This window comes from Branchiostoma belcheri, unplaced genomic scaffold (assembly GCF_001625305.1).
Source record: "Branchiostoma belcheri isolate BF01 breed outbred unplaced genomic scaffold, Haploidv18h27 scaffold75, whole genome shotgun sequence".
NCBI classification, from domain to species: Eukaryota; Metazoa; Chordata; class Leptocardii; order Amphioxiformes; family Branchiostomatidae; genus Branchiostoma; species Branchiostoma belcheri.
The window spans coordinates 883,569-903,113 of NW_017804409.1; the positions used below are offsets into that span (position 1 = coordinate 883,569).

The 19,545-nt window shown below is 38.4% G+C and overlaps 2 protein-coding genes across 6 annotated transcripts in view; both read left to right on the forward strand.

Annotated features, from left to right (window-relative positions):
• LOC109485425 overlaps positions 1 to 1,496 on the forward strand; it is a 7,427-nt gene extending 5,931 nt beyond the window's left edge. For 2 of the 3 annotated variants that reach the window (XR_002141125.1, XM_019789033.1), the window contains exon 3: positions 597 to 1,496. Coding sequence is in view for 2 of the 3 variants with exons in the window: in XM_019789033.1 (XP_019644592.1) it covers positions 597 to 652 (56 nt within the window). In the remaining variant the exon portion in view is untranslated. The remainder of the gene's footprint in view (positions 1 to 596) is intronic. The other variant, XM_019789032.1, reaches the window with a different exon arrangement.
• A 1,195-nt stretch (positions 1,497 to 2,691) lies between these two features.
• LOC109485423 (long-chain-fatty-acid--CoA ligase 1-like) overlaps positions 2,692 to 19,545 on the forward strand; it is a 28,806-nt gene continuing 11,952 nt past the window's right edge. Inside the window, exons 1-11 of one of the 3 annotated variants that reach the window (XM_019789029.1) lie at positions 2,692 to 2,872; positions 13,253 to 13,416; positions 14,210 to 14,324; positions 14,719 to 14,786; positions 15,163 to 15,264; positions 15,923 to 16,022; positions 16,352 to 16,521; positions 16,748 to 16,780; positions 16,938 to 16,989; positions 18,110 to 18,183; positions 18,979 to 19,056. In XM_019789029.1, coding sequence (XP_019644588.1) covers positions 13,255 to 13,416; positions 14,210 to 14,324; positions 14,719 to 14,786; positions 15,163 to 15,264; positions 15,923 to 16,022; positions 16,352 to 16,521; positions 16,748 to 16,780; positions 16,938 to 16,989; positions 18,110 to 18,183; positions 18,979 to 19,056 — 954 coding nt within the window. In that variant the 5' untranslated portion in view covers positions 2,692 to 2,872; positions 13,253 to 13,254. Of the gene's footprint in view, positions 2,873 to 7,274; positions 7,511 to 9,561; positions 9,639 to 13,252; positions 13,417 to 14,209; positions 14,325 to 14,718; positions 14,787 to 15,162; positions 15,265 to 15,922; positions 16,023 to 16,351; positions 16,522 to 16,747; positions 16,781 to 16,937; positions 16,990 to 18,109; positions 18,184 to 18,978; positions 19,057 to 19,545 lie in introns of those variants that run through there. The other 2 variants (XM_019789028.1, XM_019789030.1) reach the window with 2 other exon arrangements.

The window sequence follows — 19,545 nt, forward strand, 5'->3', positions numbered from 1 at the left end:
TAGTGCTGGGGTCCGCGCGGACCCCAGGTGTACTGTTTAGGGTTAAAAAGCTCAAAATACTGTCCATAAATGACATAAATAAACTACAAACAAGTCTTTTAATGTACAAGATAATGAATAAATGTCCTTGCCTTCCTGAAACCTTCCACGACACCTACACCTTCTTATTAAACTCAGACATCCACAACCACTTTACACGCCAATGCAATTATTTAAGGCCATCCAATGCGAAATCGAATCTTCGTCAATTTACAATCACGTACAGAGGCCCAACAATTTGGTTCCAAAGTTGTTGGGTTTTTTCGACGGCGTTGACGCGTTGAAGTCGTGACAATGGTAGTTAATGTGATGGAGCTATTATTCTATTTAGTATGCGTAGGTTTTGCTAGTTTTGTTGTTTGTTTTTATTCAGTGGCAATCCTAGTGCGTTTATGTGTGAGTACAGTTGTCCGTTTTGACAGGATGGGACGGCGTGAGTTTGTACTGTACATGTATAGGTTGACCCAGCCTATGTTCTGGGTCAATGTCGACGTCGCCAGTGTTTGCAATTGGTTGTCAGGTTGAAACTGTGGGGCACATGTCTTCTTTTTTTTCAGTGTACATGCAGCGACCCTCGGCCAAGAATGGTCATAACGGGGCACACGATGGATGATGAACCTGACATGTCAGCCACCCATCCATCTGGCCAGGGATGTACTTCCCCGGGCACTTTCTCTTCTTCTCTTGCATTAGGGAGCAGACCGTCCACGTCAGGCCACCGCCGGACACACCCTCATCCCCCGAAACAACCAACGTCTGCATCCCCAGCCCTGAGACATCCATTCCCGGTCCTGGGAGAGCTGTGAGGCCAGTCACACCGCCTGAGACCGACGTGACGGCAGTTCCTGGCACAGCCGATGCGACGAAGCCAATGTGAACGTGCTTTTCGATGTCCAGTAGAGGGACGCAAAAGACAATAGAGGATGCATGATCGATACCAAATGTCATAATGTATCAAGACATTAGCCAGAGGACCATCCTTTGACCAAATTGTTTGATTGTCTGGATCCATCATATGTCCTAACTACAAGGACAGAAACGACAAAACATTTGAGCATAAAGAACGACAGTCATTGTAACATTGTAGTAGTTCAATTGTATTGTCACTTATTTTATTACACTGGGCTTCTCCAGTAGCCAGGCTTTGAGACTGGAGAATGATAGACAGTCTATATTGTAATCGAAACTGATTGCTGTTATTTGGTACATCCAGTTATCAAACTAACGAGTACAACGGCCATATAAGATTTGTTCAATGATTCACTGCTATACAATAATCTCTTAAATACAAGGGAGGCATGTATGGTATTTATAGCAGGACATCTGCATAGTTTTTGTACAATATCCAATGATCATATGCAACAGGAGTTCCCTGGCTGTACAGCTGTAATAGATGACCTAGTACAGGTGTCTCCCACTGCAAGGTCAGAGGTCAAGTCTAAAAGTCTTGACCAAAGCAAGTCTCTGTGTCATTCCTCAGTTTGTCACTTCTTAGAGTTAGGTCCTAGGTCAGACAAAAAAAAAGGACTATTCTGTTATGAATGTTAGGCAGGACAGGTTTCAGGATGCTTAATATTCAGATGGACAAAATCACATCCCAAAACTCCATGCCATTACCTCTTACTAACCCTGTACTTGAGGACAATCTGTCGTCCCTAGGCTCAGCCTCGACAAGATCCTCAAGACCACCCTACTAATACCAAAACTCCATGCCATTACCACTTACTAACCCTGTACTTGAGGACAATCTGTCATCCCTAGGCTCAGCCTCGACAAGATCCTCAAGACCACCCTACTAATACCAAAACTCCATGCCATTACCACTTACTAACCCTGTACTTGAGGACAATCTGTCGTCCCTAGGCTCGGCCTCGACAAGATCCTCAAGACCACCCTACTAATACCAAAACTTCATGCCACTTATCCCACCTACTAACCCCTGTACTTGAGGACAATCTGTCGTCCCTAGGCTCAGCCTCGACAAGATCCCCAAGACCACCCTACTAATACCACAGCCTCATCATAAAAAAAAACTTTAAAGTTCCGCCGCATTAGGTCCGCCAAGTTTCCTTCCCGTCATGCTAAGAAAATTACGTCAAGTGATAAACACAATCAGACTCGCCTTTATTACGTCAAAGCCATCGCCTCTATACACTCCTGACAAAATGAACACACAACCAGGTAGAATTAGAGTTACTGCTCTTTCCAAACATACCGCTAGGTGTCGTCCTTACACTGTAACCCGGTGACAGGTCCCACAATGCATCTCACTCACTTTTGACCTGCCCCATTGCATGACGGGAAACAAAATGGCGGCGCCCATAAAATCCAGGTAAAATAGAACAGGTTTTGCTATCGCAAACCTGTAATTACTGATGGATATTTTGGCGGGAAGGGAATGACCCTGAGTACGAGGATTATCCATTATTTGGGAACGAGATTTGGTCTTCTTAGAGCGCAGCGGTACAACAAATCCCCGAAATTAACATTATTGTTTGTTAGTAGAATATTTTCTTCGATTTTCCTTGTCTTTATAAAAATATGCATGCAAAATAAGTAGTCTTTATTTTAAAACACGCTGTTATGTGTCACTAATGGCAATTTTCCAAGAAGTTAACGTTTGCATTAGCATGCGTTCTGAAGTCACATGATCACAACATGGAGAACGTGTCGCTGGAATTTCTTCTTTCATTTCTTTGAATCTCGGTGTCAAGTTTACCGGCCTATTGTGTCCCACAGAGATCACTTACCTACACCCATTGTCTTGAGCCGAATTCAAGAACTCCCCACCGCTCTTTCGATTCTTTGACAGCCACGTGAAAGAAAGAAACAGGTAAGTAAAAACCGGTTTGTCAATCGCATGATCGTATCGTTGACATTTGTTGGACTTGTACTGCTTGAGTCCTTGTCAAAAATTTATGAAACAGTTAACTTATTATATATCCCCAGGAATATTATGTACTGAAAATTTGGGTAAGCCACGTTTTTGTCAGAAAATTATGTCACCAGAAAAGTCTATGTTTTGGGCAAAGATCTACACACTTCCCGGGCCTTTATGTAACGAGAGTGAGATGCATCTTTCTAGTTTATAGAAATTATAGAAGCTGAAGTACTTTCGGTTGTTCGTTTTGCTGTGTTTCCGTTCCTCAATGGAATCCGTGAAAGTTACCTCGTGCTGCCGGTCAGATCGCAGTATGGTTAAATATTAATCAGTTCCACATGGGTAAATATTGCACAGGGGCGAAGACGTAAGGGACAAGCCAAGAAAAACTAAGGGGGGTGGGCGATCGTATTATCGTATTTTGGAAAGGGGCAAAATTGGTGCAAATCTTTCACGAGATATTGATATACACAACTAGAGATCGATCAAAGTTGATATATTTTTTACTAAAATGTAGAGAGTAAACCACACAACATATGGTTACATAAAATATTATTTCAGAATGCTGAGGCTGTTTGACACCCCTCCATAATCAACACTGACTTGTCCCTTTCCATTCTATCTTGAAGGGGGAGGGGATTCAAATCTCCAAAGATTTATCATTTTTCCCCCTAGAGAGTAGAAATATTTTTTTCTAAAAACTTCCATCTGTTGAATTTAAAACAAATCTGGTTATGTTTTATGCTAAATTCAGGAAGGCTGGCAACACTTGATCTTAGATTCAGGCGCCAACTCCCAAGGAATTGTGGGAAATTGATTTAAAGTAACTTGACTACATGTCTTATAAGAAAAGGCATCAAGACAAACTATATTCAGCATCAAAGTGTAGAAATTGGCCAAATATACAGATAACATGCCAGGGGAATTAGTCCGCAAAACTCTACTCTTTTGCGGACCAACTACCTTGGCATGGCAAATTTCTACTCTTTCCAGCCACTTCCAGAAGCCTGGTAGAGGCTAGGAATCGTCCTACGTGGTCACATGCATGTACAAGTTAGCCCCCAGGCAGTGTCACATTGAATTATTTGGTAACCAAAAACATCTGATGTGGAGTCGTCACCCTCACCATGGTTACATTACCATGGTTACCAGCATTCATGCCAAGCTAAGCAATAGAGGTCATTCACCCCAGAGGGAGAAACCATTTCTAGGGGGTCAAGGGGTATGCTCTACAAGAACATGTTAGAATTTCTTACCCACATTTTTTGCTGTATTGTGTACATTGTATACAGCTTGGGGTTAAGTTTTCCAGATAAGGCCACACCAATTTAATTTGTTGTTTCTCAGATTTTTTCAGAGAAATATGAAGCGACAGGGTGGAAAAAAAACAGGTCTAGATATCCTATTATAGTCCCAAATGCTACGATAGTAGCAATGAAGTCAACACAAAAGGCTGAGTCAATATTTAAACAATGAATTTTGAACTTTTTGAACTTTTAATCAAACCACTGCATTGATAGATGGAAAAACTTAACAACTAGGAATAAAAGGACTTTCCTCAACTGTTGGGGGCAAAATATGACTATATTTGAGTTGATTCAGAACCAGAATCTTTTTTTTTTGGCAAATCAGAAAAAATTGAATCCGACCACTAACAAATTAAGTTGGTGTGGCCTAATGTTGTCATTGTGACAAAGATATCTTGGACACCCCTATTGGACACCCCTACATGAAAACGTCCACCACTGAAAAAGGAAGCAGAAAGACCCAAAGCGATTACTGATGGTTATACCATTGAGTGGCACCCTGCCAAGTTTAACGCACTTCAACTTGATCTTGAAACCCAAAGTCCATTTCACACCCATTATAGGGACAAACAACTCACCGAGGAAAGCTATTATTCATCATTCAATTGTTCAGGATTTACATTAATACTATAGGAAGTACGTTAATACTATAGGAAGTACATTAATACTATAGGAAGTAAATTAATACTGGAAGTACAGTAATACTTTCTAGCTTGTGACATCTGTGTATGATGCATTTCCTGTAGAATAAAGTCTTTGCCAAAGTGTTGTTCATAATAATTGGCCAGAAGTTGTCCAGGCTAGAACATCAGAGGTTGCGGTAAAAGATTGTAAGTACATTGTAATAGTAAGTTAGTACATTAATACTTTCTAACTTGTGACGTCTGTATATGATGCGTTTCCTGTTGAATAAACTATTTGCCAAAGTGTTGTTCGTAACAATTGGCCAGAACTGGTCCAGGTTAGAACATCAGACTTTGCAGTAAAAGATACGTCAGCTTGTATTGAAAAGATACTTCAGCTTGTAAGTACATTGTAATAGTATGTTAACATCCGTGTCCATAATATCACCAGGGTCCATAATATCGCCACCTTGAGAAATAGTGTGCTTTAAGATATTTTTACTGCAACATACTTTTGGTATGCACTCCTTCACACATCAAATGTACATACCTACGGTATGTTGCAGTGAAAATATCTTAAAGCACACTTTTTCTCAAAGTGGCGATATTATGGACCCTGGTGATATTATGGACACAGATGTTATATGTGTATATATCATAATATTACAGTTTGCCCAGTGTATATTACCGGTAACAAGAGTAGGAAAGCACAGATTGAAACTGGATGTATCTTGTATTAATGTCATTTGTACATGGTATTCTTTTAATCACTAATATCAGGGTTAAAAATTTTCTTGGGGTTATGAATGCCCATCATTTTTATTTCAGTTTCATCTCTTTTCACCAGTGCAATGGCAAGCGATTTGCCTTGCATACAGTGTGTGGCCCAAGGGCTAGCAAACTGGAGATGGGCGCCACCCTATTCACTTAAACTGTCCCTGTCCTTCAGTTTCATTTTTTTTGCAAATCCAGGAAAAATTTGAAAATGATATAATCCTGTATCATCCGGCACCATAATCCTGATTGACACTCTGGCTTTGTAATCTTCTTATTTTCACTTCTTTATCCACCAGAGGAATATGGTAAAAGACTGTGTTGCCATAGTAACTGTTGATATCTGGTTACCATAGTAACTGTTGATAAATGTTGCTAGGGTAACTTTGTTTTTGACCCCTTTCATTGATTGAGCTACAGAGATTTTGTTTCCTTTTCTGCAATTCTTTTTGTATATGGCCATGCCAATTTAATTTGTTGGTTTTTGGATTTGCCTTTTAATTTTTTTTCTGATTTGCAAAGAAAAAATATATATATTCATGGTTCTGAATCAACTCAAAAATGGTCATATTTTGCCGCCCAACAGTTGAGAAAAGTCCTTTTCTTCCTAGTTGTTACAATTTTTTTATCTATCAATGCGGTGGTTTGATTAAAAGTTCAAAATTCATTGTTTAAATATTGACCCAGCCTTTTATGTTGACTGGCTCCTATCGTAGCATTTGGAGCTGTCATAGGATGCCTAGACCTGTTTTTGTTTTTTTAATTTTTCGCCCTGTCGCTTCATATTTTTTTATGAAAAAATCCGAGAACCAACAAATTTAATTTGGTGTGGACTAACATCTTTCAAAAGAAGTCTTGCCAGTATAAAAAATACCAGTATCATCATATTCATATTGAGTGCAGATACTAATGTATGTATTCTCTTTTGTTTGTTTTTTTTATAAAAAGTTTGTTACAGCAAAACCTGTTTCAAGGAATTTAGGAAAAACAGACAGTGCAGACCCTGACATGCGTGAACTCTAGTTGAAGTGCTATACTGACATATTTATAGCTTGTTTGTCACAAAAACTGAGTGATGAGGACAGCGTTATTTATAGACATTCTGTACGTCAATGAGATCTCTTTACAGAGAGTGTAGGGCTCGAAATACACTGATAGGAATATGTACCTCTAGCCTAGCCTAAAGCACAGAAAAAAAATTGAATGCACAACATAAAATGATTAATTTATATTTGTGTCAGCAAATCCCAATTACAAATATTATAATTACTTCCTCTCTTCAGAACTTGAATATGAAATTCTGGCTAACTATTAAACAAGCAGTGGAACAAAAGTTTATTATTCTTTTGGCACTCAATATTGTCAAGAATATGCTGCATAGAATTATTATATTGTACAATATGGTAGTACCTTTATTTACATAATGTCTAGTAGGTGAACCAGTGCATCCATGAATAAAAATCTGGTGATCAGTTCAAATTTTAAGTGCACAAAAGCACTAAGTATTTTGAGCCCTGAGACCTACTGTACACACATGTATGTCATTGAGATTTCTTTATAGAGATGCGTGGTGATCCCACAAAAGGTGTTACGGTATTGCCTCCGTACCTTATACCACAAAATCAGCTGTTATCATCACATGACTGTCCGACCGTAACTTAGTCCTAATTTGCATAGTAACCGTCACCCATATCATGACAATATCAACTGATCGCGTCAAGTGTCTTTTGTGTAATTAGCGTGCAGGCATTCTTGCGGACAAGAAACGACGTGAACACGGTTTAATTTCACTCCCTTCTGTTGTGCATGACAAAGGACGGTCACTGGAACGAAAGCGAAAATGGCACTTGAACAAGTCTCGGAGTTTCTGAACCAGATGACAGAAGGTAGGAAGAGTTGGGAAAAAATGTTGGCTTGTTGCTGGTTTGCTTCTCTTCTGTTCTGTGTTGGCTTTGGGTTGAGCTGTGGCCTTAACAGTGCCAGAAGTTTGTGGGAATGGGATAATTACTAATTATCTACCCTCAAAGTCAATAGCTTTAACTATTATTGTTATATTGTTATTATTGTAGTAACCCAATCTATGTTATGCATCCTACACTATCTACATAATTCTTTTGCTTGCTTTTGTTCCATGTGCATGTTTCCATATCATAATATTTTTGTAATCTATTGTGTCTATAACCTTTTATGAAGTATTGTTTCTATGACATTTTTATGACATACATTTATTGTTGTATGGTGATGTATGGCTAAACCTGCCATTTGCATTCAAAATATTCAAACTAACCTGCTGAGTTTTTAGTACAATTTTGACTCTATTTCCAATGTTGCATGTTTCTCTTAGCATGTTTTCATGTTATCATATATTGTCATTGCCATTGTATACAGTACACTTTATATACAATGTATGTATATTTTGATAACATGTAAAATGTTTTTTTTAATCAATATTGACATTTACTGCCATTTCTGAGCATGTTTTCGTCATTATTTCAAACTTAAAGTATACTCAAAATATATAGCGTCAAAACAAGCTACATGAGGAGCCCCTTTATTTTTGGGTACCTCCAATAAATACAAGAACCAGGATACGATAGGAAGCAAGCAACGAAATTCTGTCAAACGAAGGAAAGACGGAGTTGGCTACAATACTGAGTCACGTAATATCGGCCACATTTTAACACAATTGACCCTCTGTCTAGACATATTGTGCAAACAATTTTACTGATGAGATATTACTTTAAACTTAACACACTTAGGCCACGGCAAGTAAATTTTATGGATAACATCCTCCGCAGACTCCAAATCTAATGCGAGCGGGCGAAAAAAAAACAAGGCGGGCCGAAAAAAAACAAGGTTCCTTCAATTAAAAATTTTGACTCAATTATTGTACAAATGGTTTTGATTCAGTGGGAACATCACATATACACAGCCAGCATCACATATCACTGCATCAAAGTAAGAAACAAAACATTAAATCAGAGCCTTTTCTTGTCTCCTCTCTTCATAGTTATCTGCAATCCACCTTCCGGCATGGCAACAGACATCTTTGCCCATTTTCGGCATATTGACCACTGTCAAAAGGCAACAAAATTTCTTCCTTTTTTTTCCCCAAATCAGGCGAAAATTAATGCGTGCATGATGTTATCCATAAAAATTATTTGCTGTGGCCTTAGGTAATTCATGCAAATATATACCTGGTTAGTGGTCACGTAATGTTGTCCACACTTTAAGGCCATTCACCCCAATGTCTAGACAGAGGTGTAGACGTCTGTTCTGTCTTTTATTTAGAAAACCAGCTGTGTAAAGGATTCAAGGTCATTTCACAACTGTCTTTTGTTCACCTTCGCAGCAAGGTCACGTTTAAATCGTAAACAACAATTTGTTATGTTGAGTAAATCCATATTTTTGTTGATCTGATATTTCAACCTCTAATAATAATTGAGAAGAGTTCAATTCAACTCTTACATATTGTTTTATACATCATCTCTACTTTATTTTACTGCTTAAAAGTATATTTGAGTTAGTAGATACCTCAGTTGCTTAGCATAGTTTAAATGGCTGATACAGTCACGCCCCCTTGTAGGTACTGTAATTCATGATTTTTTTGCAGTAGTTTAATGTTTGCAGTTTTCGCGGTCACTTCTGTGCCGCAAACTTATCATTACCATTATTAAATAATTCGCAGAATTTTTTTTCTGCACCTTCTGCCACTGTGAACATATAGTTCTGCGAACATGTCCATTTTTCTCAGACTGTGAACTTTTGCTTCCGCGAACATAAAGTGAACTACAATATGTCTGTTGTACCTGGTCTGACAATATTTAACCTGGAGCCAAGGTGAGCAACAAGTTTGCTCGGAGTGTGTGATTGGCTGTTGTTCTATGGACCCACCCATTAATGACCTGGGGCAGTGTTACGGGGGTGTGTAAAACCGGTTTGTGGGGTCCAGAGGTCGCATTACCTGAGTTTGTAGACACGGCGTGTGGCTTGCTGTTTTGGGGCGTGTTCCCTGTAAGTATTGAACAGTTTGTACCTGGCACTTTCTTCGTCATTTCCTACTTGATATAGTAGAATAATTTTGTTATTTTTCCATCTCTTTCGGCTAGGGTTCAAATACAAATTCAAAGGCTGTCATGCCTTCATTTTAAGGGACGAGAATATTGGAAAGTGGTAAACATATATACTACATGTATTAGGCCAATATGCATTTTAATTTTTCAAACTTTCATGTACTAGTATGGTATCGGCATAGTGATTTTTAAGGTGTTGTACTGAATGATTTTTAGCTGGATCCTGGTTACAATGTGTGGATGTATTGATGTTGGTGACGTGTGATTATTGACCTGTATGTAAGAAAGCAGTTCCTTCTAAGGACTTGTTGAAACAGGTTAGTACAGGTAAAATTGGAGCTATGCAGGTATTTCTGATGTCTACCTGCACCTAACCTGCACTGGTCCATGTACTGGGTATATGCAGGTTAGTGCAGGTAAAATTGGAGCTGTGCAGGTATTTCTGATGTCTACCTGCACCTAACCTGCACTGGTCCATGTACTGGGTATATGCAGGTTAGTGCAGGTAAAATTGGAGCAGTGCGGGTGAATTCATAGCTTCTTGTTGGGAATAGTGTTACTGTAAGTGTCAATGTACACAAGAAGACCCTGGTGAGAAAAATAGTGTTGTTTTAACTTTAGGAGGGTTAAGCTAAAAAGACAACATCGTTTGAGTCTCATGTTTGAATTAACCAAAGCGACTTCAATTACTTGTAAGTCCGAAGATTTAATCGCTTTCCTGTTGACAATAACAAGATACCGTTAAAAACAATTGGACAAAATATTCCACAGAATTGAAGAAATGTGGTAAGCAAAGAAATCAGAAATTATAGAGAAAATTGATTTAAACTTAAAAAAACATAAAAATGATACCAACGGTACTATTTTCTTTCTGGTTACGTTACAGAAGCAATGTTATGTTGGTTGAACTCTTTTGACGTATTACATGGTAGCTAGGAACATATGAAGTCCACTCATTAAACCAAATAAAGTTTGCTAGACTTTGAACGGGTAGGGCATTCTTGATAGTTCTTCCCATTATGATCCTTTGGTCAGGCTATAGATACAAAGTACAAAGTCTAAAGATCAGTTCTTTTAAACTCCCACAAAGTGGTTCATGGCCATACGTACATGTACATAGTTTTGGGAACAGGAACAACAACCTGAATCAGGCCAGGTCCAGGTTGGTGAGTAAGGAACCTTGACTACAGGTTCCCTCTTGTCCTGTCCTGACAGCACTATGGAACATTCTACTTCTAGATACTGATATTGATAAGAGAGAGAGAGACTGGTTTATTTGTACCATACAAGTACACAAAAAAGCCTGTAAGCAGCCTTATTTGGCTGAATTGGGAAGGCTTTAAACACAACACAAAATGCGCTCATAGATTAGCTATTTGATAAAAACTTATTCGTCACATATCTAGTTTACATTGAAAATTACCACGCATCAAAAATACAAAAATGCAATATAAAAACAGTTGATTCAATGTTTCCTTGAAGTTAAAATTACAGAAATAATCTAAAGTTATAATATGCAGGGTTGTATATTGTGAAACTGATGAAGTGAATCATTTTTCACCATTCAAAAGCTTAACACAGTACGGCAGAGTAGTGTTCAAGAATTGTGACGTTCTGCACCTAAACTGGCTTATATTATGTTGTGCGAATTTCTGAGGTTTCTGCCATGTACATCAACCCGGCGTGAGGGTAGCCAAGAGACAAAGTCAGACTTAACTAATGATTTGGCAAACTTAAAACAGTGAGCTCTGCGTCGCTCATCTAGAGATATATGTTGTGATTAAACAATCCTAGTACGTTTTCTGTCTTGTGCCTCAAGGCTTTCATATCAAAGTGAAAACATGCTTGCTAGGAAGCTTTTCCTGAGTTACATCAGGCCACACCAAGTAAATTTTATGGATGATGTCCTTTGGAGACCCTAAATCTAATGCGAGAGGGCGAAAAAAAAACAAGAAGGGCCCTAAAAAACAAGATGCCTAGATTAGAAATATACTAAGAGACGACAAATGTTAAGACAGAAATTGAATGAGGTGACACAGTGTAACAAGCAAGAAGTCTTTTATTCATCATCAAAACAGGTGGAACAGCAGTTGTCGTCCTGTCCTGTTTTCGTGTTACGGGTTTCACGTCAATCTGACGATTTGCGGCACTGTCGTGACTCTTTGGTCATAGTTACAGGAAGCGGAATTTCTTGTGTTTTTTTCTAGGAACAGGCCAAAATCAATGCGCGCGTGGACGTCATCCATAAAATTTAGTTGGTGTGGCCTCATCAAGAAAAACATGTTTTTTGTTTTCTTCGACAAAGTCAAAGTCCATTCTGGTAAGGGCAAAGTACAAGGCTCTTCAGCTGGCTTTGTCCTGGTATATTTATAGGCTTGTTTTTCACCGTGTACATGTGATTTATTCTTCGTTTGTCATGGAACAGACGTCTCTATTTGACTGCAGTGAAAGGGGCAAACAAATCGACAACAAATGTTGTTACAGAGAATCGTACAATGTGCTTTCCCACATACATAGTACATGTATTGAGATAGTATCACTAACTACTGTAGAGGGTTGCAGGACAGGCCGTTAGGCCACACCAATTTAATTTGTTGTTTCTCGGATTTTTTAGGAAAAACTATGAAGCGACAGGGCGAAAAAAAACAGGGCAAGGAACCCCGTGATAGCCAGAAATGTTACGATGTGAGCCCTGAAGTCAACATACCAGGCTGGTTTATTATTAAAACAATAGATTTTGAACTTTGAATGAAACAAAGTTACATTGTAAGAACTTTAACAACCAGGAAGAAAAGAACTTTCTTCAACCGTTGGGGCCAAAATATGTCTGTCATTGAGCATTATTTTTGCAGTTGAGCTAGAACCTAAAAAAATATTATTTTTTTGCAAATCAGAAAAAAATGGACAGGGTGAATCCGCGAAACAACAAATTAAATTGGTGTGGCCTTAAGGTCATTGTTCATTGTACTTGTTGAAAAGAGCCAGGGGGAATTTTCACAGTACAATGAACCTGTAAATACTGTATATATACATAGCTTCTCTGTCACGACTAGAGAAGGTCTCGGACCAGAATTTTTTCACGATTTTGGATCCGGCAGACACCCTCAGACCGAAGGGCTACAACTTCGCCAAGAAAAGTACGCCGGGAAATCTCATTATATCAGTCAACGGAGGTTTCCAGCCAGCTTCCGATAGAATTTGGTTATTGCCTGTTGACTCTATAATTTGGGTAGAAACTGTAGATAAACGTAAATTTTGGATATGAAAAATAGTTTTTTTTTTAAATTTTTTTCAATGGACTTGCCTGGAAAAAATTAATTTTCCCAGGCGAACGACTTATATGCTGAAATAGCTTACTACTTCCTGTTTCTGAAAAACGGAAAATAAAATAGCTTGTTGCGTGACAACCTTGCAGATCTGGCGATTTACTGCACACTACTAGTATTTGGAACCCTGGTCAGATTTAAACTCCGACCTGGAACCAGAAGATTAGCTCTTCAGTGGGGTAAATCTGGATCAAGATCACTAAAATTCCCTTTTTTCCTTTTTCTCCAGACATGAGCGAGCTGACCAGGTATCTAGGTGACAACCAGAGGGCGTTAGGCCTGGGTATCGGTGCTGCCATCGGCGCGGCGACTCTGGGATATTATATGCTGTCCTCCCCTCGATCACTAATGGAAGCACCCATAGACCTCAGCAGGCAGTCAGTAGAAGTTCCGGTAAGGCAACCTACACCTAGGAAAAAAATAATGTGTGTCTGAATTTCTGAAATGTTATTTAACGGATTTTCATAAGCATTTTTTTCCTATGTTCACAGTTTTCACGGTCACTTCTGTACTGCAAACTTATCATTACCATTAATAAATAATTTGCCGACTTTCTTTTATTCTGTGCCTTCCGCCACTGTCAACATATAGTTCTGTAAACATCTCCATTTTTCTCAGACTGCGAACTTTTGCTACTGTTAACATACAGTGAATTACAGTGTATATCTCAATGATTCTACATTGAAACCCATTGAAACTTTTAAAAGTAGTTTATAAGGAAATGCTAGAATATCTTTCTTTGTTAAGTCATGACTGCCATTGAATGAAGAATATAATCAACTGATAAAATTCATTCAAACAAGGATCATATTTTCATAATCAATGACAGGCCTCGACATTAAATTTTTTTCCTATTGTCCCGGCACTGTCCTGAAAATAAATTTCAATTGTCCCGAAGTGATGATGAACTGTCCCAATCTGTTTTTCAGGAAGTGAACTTGAAGTCAGCTTTATTTTGCTTACGTTCTGCGCGTTATAATTGTAGAGGAAACGGGAAATTTTGGGGAGCTTTTCCGAAGCCAAAGGAAAGAAGGGCTGACATTCTGATGTTGATTATTTTTCTATTGTCCAAAATTTGTCTTTTTAGTTGTTCCAGCTTAAATTTTAGTGGTCACTGGCCGTCGGGACACAATTAGTTTCGAGCCCTGCTATGAGACACATTATAATTCGTTGAATGTTTTTGCAGGGAGGGGAGTATGCCAGGATATCTGTACTGTGTAAAGATGGGAAGCTGGAAGAGACATTGTGTGGCGATGTGAACACATTATACGAGTGCTTCCAGAGGGGATTGAAGGTGTCCAGTAAGTATGAGTTTATTTGAAACTACCTGTTCATTAGTGAATGTGAGCAACTAGGGCAATGGAAAACAGGATACCTTTCATCTGGCAATGTCTGCAATTTCATGGAGAAAGAAACAGATTATTCATAGGGTTGGTGGAAAAAACGGTCCAGTCTGGACCGGTTAGGGGGGTGGAAAAAGTGGTCCGGCAATGTCACATGTAGTTGCGCCCCCTGGCAGAAAGTGATAGAACTGCATGTAGTCTGGTACCACACTGATTTTTAAGTCAATTTCAGCAACTTTGGGACATGTGAAAAACCTTTAAAGCAATCTGTCGACCTTGATGGACAAGATTAACAAAAAAACTTGGATAAGATTTACTACCCTGAAATTGTCTTGGATTTGTTGTTTTCCAGACAATGGTCCTTGCCTTGGATGGAGGACCAGCCCTACAGGTCCCTATGAGTGGATTACATACGGTGATGTGAGTTAAGGTTTTGTTGTTGTTATAATCATACATTGGAAAACTTTATATAACAGATCTTTTTTAACCATGTAATTAGACATGTATATTATGACATTATGTTTATCATCTAAATTTTGTATATAAGGCAAAAGGAAGCATTAGTTTTCTTCTTTTCCCCAAAAACCCTTTCAAAAGGTGCTACACAATTATTTCTTTAAGGAATGATGTGATATGTGAGTGACCTGGTATTTTTCCTACAGGCTTTCAAAATTATTTTCTCAAAAGTGTATATTTCTGCCACCAAGCTGCTGTACATTTGTATTTTAGCTATTTTTTAATCTTGCAGTATTGTACAAAGCTGATGATGATAAATTCTATGTTGTTTGACTTGTAGGTTGCAGAGAGAGCACGTAATTTTGGCTCCGGACTGATAGCCAGAGGTCTGCAGCCCAACCCGGAGACTTTCCTGGGGATTTTCTCCCAGAACAGGGTGGAGGTACGATGAACTTCAATGTCACTCATTTGTACTTGTCTCATTTACCTCCGTGAAAAATGGACTGTTTTTGGTATGTGTGTGTGTCTCTGTGCGTGTGTGAACTGTGTGTGTGTGTGTGTGTGTGTGTGTGTCCCATCTGTCTATATATCTCTATCTGCCTATCTATCTAAATGTATTTTAGATAGATAATATGTAGTATTTTATTTATCTATCTGACTCAGGGAGTGAGTGAGTGAGTGAGTGAGTGAGTGAGTGAGTGAGAGAGTGAGTGAGTGAGTGAGTGAGTGAGTGAGTGAGTGAGTGAGTGAGTGAGTGAGTGAGTGAGTGAGTGAGTGAGTGAGTGAGTGAGTGAGTGAGTGAGTGTGTGAGTGAGTGAGTGAGGGAGCGAGTTAGTGAGCACTTGTACTACTAGATAGGTACATGTAGATAAATAGATACATGTAGATAGAGATAGATAGATAGATACTAGATAGATGGATAGATAGATAGATAGATGGATAAATGAGAGACAAATGAGTGAGTCACACACATCTATTTCAGAAAATATTACTTATTACTTATTACTTATTTTGTCTTTATTCCATATTTGAAGTTAGCAAATTATGATTGATTGAGAAGAGAGTGATTCCGAGAGTTTTTCTGTTGCCTGTTGTTCCAGTGGACAGTGACAGAGCAGGCCTGTAACATGTACAACATGGTGGTGGTACCTCTGTATGACACCCTGGGACCACAGGCTATTACATTCATTGTCAACCAAGGTATGTCATGGAACAATTATATTTAGGCCATGTTGATTTGATTATATGTATGACATCCTCTGGGAACCCCAAAACTGATGTGAGGGTGTGAATAAAAAGTTTGCTAATTTTGTTGGTACTTTGTATGACTTACAGTATAGTCAAAAACTTTCTTGAGAAATGGACCAAAATTCATGCATGTATATAAGCAAGTCAACATGGCCTTACATGTACATGAAGATCTTTTTGCAAGTGGGAAAGGTTAAGTTCATACTTTGGATATATCTCCTAATTATACTGTCAAAGTACAAACAACATTGATTTTTGATTTATATTTCATCTCTCTTCAGCAAAACTGAGCACCATCGTGTGTGATAAGTCAGAGAAGGCCGTCAAGTTGTTGCAGAGTGAAGGAATTTCGTGCATCAAGTGTATCATGGTCGTGGAGGCCATCTCTGAGGATGCACGGAAGATGGCTGAAGAGTGCCATGTTGAAATAGTGCCTTTTTCTGATGTAGAGGTAAGTTTGTGGGTCCAAGACCAGGGTTCTAGCCAGCGCCCGTTTTTCCGTCAATTCGCAATTTGCAGTGTGTTTTTTCTAACCAATCTGTCAACCTTGACAGAAGCAACAAAAGTATTAGGTAAAAATATTAAAAGTTTTGTGCACTTTTGAAATGATTATAGAATTTTCCATACATTTTACATTGTACTATAATATTCTTCATAATGTCCATTTTGGTTTGCAGGAACAAGGAAAACAAAACCCACAAGAAGCTGTGGTGAGTAGTTATTGAGTGTTCTGGCGCCTTTTTTCTTGAAATTGGCATTTTTATCACATTACAGCACATTATTACTGCATGCGACCAACTTTTTAAACAATGCCATCTTACAAGTTGTTTAAACATTCTACTTCTTACTTTTGTCACCATTTCCCAGCCTCCCAAACCAGATGATCTCTGCACAATTTGTTACACCAGTGGAACAACAGGTCAGTTTTCCTCATTGGGCTCGAAATCTACTCTCCAAGCAGAGATTTGGGTTTGGGGTTATTTTTGGCGTGTTTTTAGCCGTTTTTTCGGGGTTTCTCTTTTGCACTGAATTTTTTCCCACCCAACCTCTGCCAGCACTCACCCCGGGGCGGGGCAAACCTATCCAAGAAACGTGACAGTGCTCCCTCCTCCCCGGGAACCATCAAATTATCATCAGGGATATCCATTTTACTGTGGTGGATTATCACACATCTAGCCAGTCAGAAAGGCATTCATCCGGCCACATGCCTCCTGCTGACTGTGCCTATTCATGCATCTGGTTCACACCTCCTTGCAGAATGACTGTCATGTTTTGAAGTGATTAGGTTTATACTTTATTATAGCACATTGAAGATTTCGACTACCGGCAGAGGTTGGGTTGGGTGAGAAAAAATTCCAGTGCAAAAGGGAAACCCTGATAAAAAAGCCTAAAAACACACCAAAAACAACCCCAAACCCAAACCTCTGCTTGGAGAGTACTCGGAATCCTTTTTTCTGCATACCTGCACTGGTGTAGGTACATGTAACATTGAAAATCACCTGCACCAGACAAATTTTACCACTCAGAATTTAGGAATCCTTCATTACACTTAGTCTAAAAGCAACTTTAATAAGTTGTAATAAGTTTTATTCCTCCACTAACTGGTAAGTCTTGATTTAATTATTTTAGTCATAATTATTTCACTGATCCAACTTAATTCTTATAATTCTTACGTCTATACTTGTATGTGAATCTGTAGTTAAATGTGTATACCAGTTTCTGTATTTTTTAATGAAACCTGGATGCTTAGCCCCATAAAGGGGCTAAAGGGTATCTTAAAGGATGAAACTTTATTTGCAAAATCATGCCCGAAGGCTAATTGCTTTTACAATCAGGTATAATACTCATTGCAATACAGTAACAGGAGACAGGTGACAACTGTCTGGAAAAAACTTCTACTTCTACTACTACACTAGCTATTATGGGGTTCGACTTCTTCTTTGAAGGCAGTGGATAATGATCATTCATTCGGTATCTTAAATAACCATAACCTAAAACTTACCATAACTTAGAACTTAAGATGTGTATTTTCCATACAGGGAACCCCAAAGGTGCAATGCTGTCACACAAGAACATTGTGGCAGGATGTGCAGGTGTAGCTGTGACTTTTGAGGTGTGTATTTAATTAACTTGGAAATAGATCTTCATCCAGGAATTCATTTCTTGGATTCTTCACCATTGGAACTGGCCTTTGGTATTGAGGCGACACCTAGCAGGTTGGTACAGAACAACAGGCTTGGTGATCACTAGTACTGCGTGCAGGATTGCAGATGGTAGTGTCAGTGTTCTCTCTGCACTTTCTGTGAGCCATTGGAAGTAATTTTATAACATACATCAGTTGAGGAGTGTTCAGTTTTATCTGATGTTATCAATTTTAACTTACATGTGTTGTACTTGTGTAGAATTTCTTAGACTTTTGTGCATGTACATACCTGTACTCATCCACATGTATGACATCACTGAACCCTGTGCACTGGAATCTATAATGTCACTTAGATTGCGCCAAAATCAGTTACTCAAGCATTTGGATAATTATAACTTATAAGGAGAAATGCAGGTTTAAACATGTACATGTAGCTGAAACGTCTGACTGTTTCCAAAATCATATCCAGTTGCTTGAGTAACTGTTTTTGGCGTATCTTATTACCTGGATGTCTAACCTTCATCAACATGACTTAGATATTACTATGTAGAAGTTGGCATCCATGCAATTATGTATGTTTTCTGTTTCCATATGTTAACTACATTGTATTTACAATATGAACATAATTAAAAAAAAGAATTAAGAATTAAGGCCCTACTACATGTAGATACATGTACATGTACATGTATGTGTATTTGACTATTTGCAATCTTGAGTGCACATTTAAGACATATGTTCATTAAGACTCTTTTATTAAACTTGCAGCAAAAGTTCACCATGACTTCTGAAGATGTACACATCTCCTATCTTCCCCTGGCACATATATTTGAGAAACTTGTGCAGGTAGGTTTATAACCTTGCTATTTTTAAGAAAAAAATGTCCTTTGAGCTGACCACAAGGTGTTAGATATGATTTTATTTTTTAGATTCAAGCTTTTCATATCATATTTGGATCATAGCTAAATCCGTTCAATCCATTCCTATATACATCACCTGACCTTATTTTTTCTGTCTACATGTACTTAGGCCACACCAATTTAATTTCTTGGTTAATGGATTTTTCTAGAAAAATAAAATGGAGCAGGCGAGCAAAAAAAATACATTGTAATATAAACAGGCCTAGGCATCCTATTACGGCCCAAAATGGTACGATTAGGAGCCATGAAGTCAACACACCAGGCTGGTTAAAAATTAAACAATGAATTTTGAACTTGTAATGATACCACTGCATTGAAAGTTGGAATAATTGTAACAACTAGGAAAAAAAGGACTATTTCCAACTGTTCAGGGCAAAATATGAGCATTTTGCAGTTGATTCTGAATTTTTTTTTC